Source organism: Pteropus alecto, unplaced genomic scaffold (assembly GCF_000325575.1).
Source record: "Pteropus alecto unplaced genomic scaffold, ASM32557v1 scaffold134, whole genome shotgun sequence".
Lineage (NCBI taxonomy): Eukaryota > Metazoa > Chordata > Mammalia > Chiroptera > Pteropodidae > Pteropus > Pteropus alecto.
Genome location: NW_006436283.1, coordinates 4,437,071 through 4,439,512, shown reverse-complemented (window position 1 = coordinate 4,439,512; position 2,442 = coordinate 4,437,071). Strand labels below are relative to the sequence as shown.

Here is a 2,442-nt window from a genome sequence, read left to right as displayed (position 1 = left end):
CCCAGGAGTCGTGCCCTGCTCTTGGGGGTGTGATGTCTGCACTTAATCCTGGGCACGAACACCCTAAGACAGGTCTAGAACTAGGCCGTGGCATCGAGGATGAAAATAGCTGATGGGAACCAGGCCATTCAAAGCAAACACTTGGGCAGCCAGAATAACTGTGGGGCTGGACCTCCACGGGAGGGGTCATCTCTAGCTGCCCCGGCTCAGAATCGGAATAGAGCCCAAATGGCAGGCACCCCGTTACAGCCAGGGCTCTCCCTCCCAACAGGAATCCTGGCATTAGGGCCTCTGTTCCCTTCTCCTGCCTTTTAAGAGCAGCTCTTGAAAGATAAGAAATACTGGGAATTCTTGGTGGGTGGAGGGGGGGGGGATAGAACAGGGAGCCATGCATTCAACACGTTTATTGAGCACCTACTATGTGCCAGGCACTGTCCTAGGAACTGGAAAAGGAGGGGTAGCCTGGATCTGTCCCAGCTGTGCTGCTCTCTCCCGAAACAGGGTCACTGGAAGGGGTCTGGGGAACCTCCTTCCTGGGAGGTGGAAGCATAGGGAAGGGAGACGCCTCTACAAATGAGATGGCAGGGGATGTGTGCGACTCCAAGGCTGGTGCCTTCTCTGGGGCAAGTGGGGGGCGCGGAGAGGCGGGCGTCCCACGAGCTGAGACAGCCGCCCCAGGCCCCCTGCATCACCTCCTCTTCAGCACAGAGATGCAGGACTTCTTGAGGGGCCCGATCTGCAGATGGGCGTCCACACTCTCCAGGAAGAAGGCAGGCTTTAGCCTGCTTGTGAAGAGCCCTGAAAAGTGGCTGTCCAGGCGACTCTGGAAGGGGTCAATGGGGGAGGCCGGGGGGCCGCTCCGGCGGGCCCGAGTGGCCTTCAGCCTCCGCAGAAGGGTCATCTTGCCATCCCGCACGGCATAGAAGGCCAGGGCTCGGTCGGCATATTCCAGGCAGATCCCGACCGTGGGCGAGAAGGCGTGAGGCAAGGGCGCTTCCAGCCCATGGAACCAGACGGAGAAGCTGCGTCCATTCCACTGCAGGCAGCAGGAGTGGGCATTGCGGCCAAGCCGGCCCCGGTCGTAGGGCTCTTGTGGGGAGAAGTCTTCAGCCATGACCCCCATGCTGACCCAGCCCTCGATGATCTCCACCTCCCAGTAGTAGGTGCCCCGGTCCAGGGCGCCCTCGCCCAGCACCTGCTCGCAGTGGGTGAAGCGGGTGGGCGACTCAGGGTAGTTGATGGGACACAGTACCCTCTTCACACCTTTGGTTCCAAACAGCTGCAGAAACTTGTCTGCCGTGTCGCTGTCCAGGTCCACAATGTAGGCAACTGCTCCCACAGACAGGGACAGAGACGTAGGGCTCAGGGCCAGGCTCAGACAGGGCGGCCCCTCCGCTTCGCGCCCACCTCCCTAAACGCAGCCTCTCCCAATCTTTGCAACTAGCAAGACTCAGCCCTGCCGGAGAGTTCCCGGTGAGCTGGCCTAGCTCACCCCATGAACAAGGGAGGGGGATCCAAGCGCTCGCGTGCCAGGGCCCAGCTCAGCAGCCATCGGAGGGCCCAGCATGAGCAGAGGGGAGAGCCCAGGTCTACTCACACTTGAGGAAGTAATCCCTGGGCGCCTCACTCTCCAGCTGGCCAGTGCTGTCAGGGTCCTGGGACTCAGCATCTGCTGCCAGAGAGAGAGTTGGGGACAGTGAGAGGGTGTCTCCCCAGCTATCTGGGGCTGGGCTGCTATGCAAGGTGCCCCCTGCAGCCGTGACCCCAGTTCCCCGCCCCTATCCCGCCCTGTTCCTCCCAGCATCCCAAGCTGCCTTGGGATAGGCACACATCCAAACATAGCGCCGTGTTCACATGCAGGCCTTGGGTTCTGCTCCCCGCTGCACTTGCCTCCTGGATCCCAGCCTCTTCGGAGCTAGGGGGTGGGCTAGGAGAAGCCCCCTCTGCCCTGTAGCCTATGGTCAAAGGTGCTGACCGGTCATTACTAGGTGGTGGCTCTGGCCGCTGGCAGGATTTGGGTCCCACCCTGCACCAGGCACAGTTTCCATTCTCCACTCGTGAATGGGCACCAGGCCTGGGGGCCTGTGAGGGAAGACTGGGGAAGGGTGAGTCACTTGGACGGGGCACCCACCTTCCGTGCTGAGCTTCTGCAGCCCGTCCTCATCACGGCTCAGCCCCCGCAGCTGCTCCCACTGGTTGGCGCAGGCTGCGGTCAGCACCTCTGTCACTGCCCTCACAGCTTGGGATGACTTAGTGAAGCTGAGCTCCCTCGGGGGACCAGGCCCAGGGCCGCACCCCTCCTCCAGGGCCAGCCTGAGTGCCAGGAGCTCCTGTGCCAGATAAATAAATGCCCATTAAGGCCCTGCTGGCCTTAGCTCCTCCCAGCGGGGGTGACACAGCTCTGCCAGGAACTCTCGCTTCCACTGCCTGCCCCCCCCACCC

General features: G+C 61.9%; 1 protein-coding gene across 1 annotated transcript in view; it reads right to left on the bottom strand.

Moving 5' to 3' along the window:
• Window positions 1-389: 389 nt before the first annotated feature.
• The window catches only part of LOC102879241 (tripartite motif-containing protein 47), a 15,336-nt gene continuing 13,283 nt past the window's right edge, over window positions 390-2,442 (bottom strand). Inside the window, 3 exon segments of the mRNA XM_015589607.2 lie at window positions 390-1,329; window positions 1,598-1,672; window positions 2,132-2,391. Of these exon segments, the coding sequence (XP_015445093.1) occupies window positions 689-1,329; window positions 1,598-1,672; window positions 2,132-2,391 (976 nt within the window). The 3' untranslated portion in view covers window positions 390-688.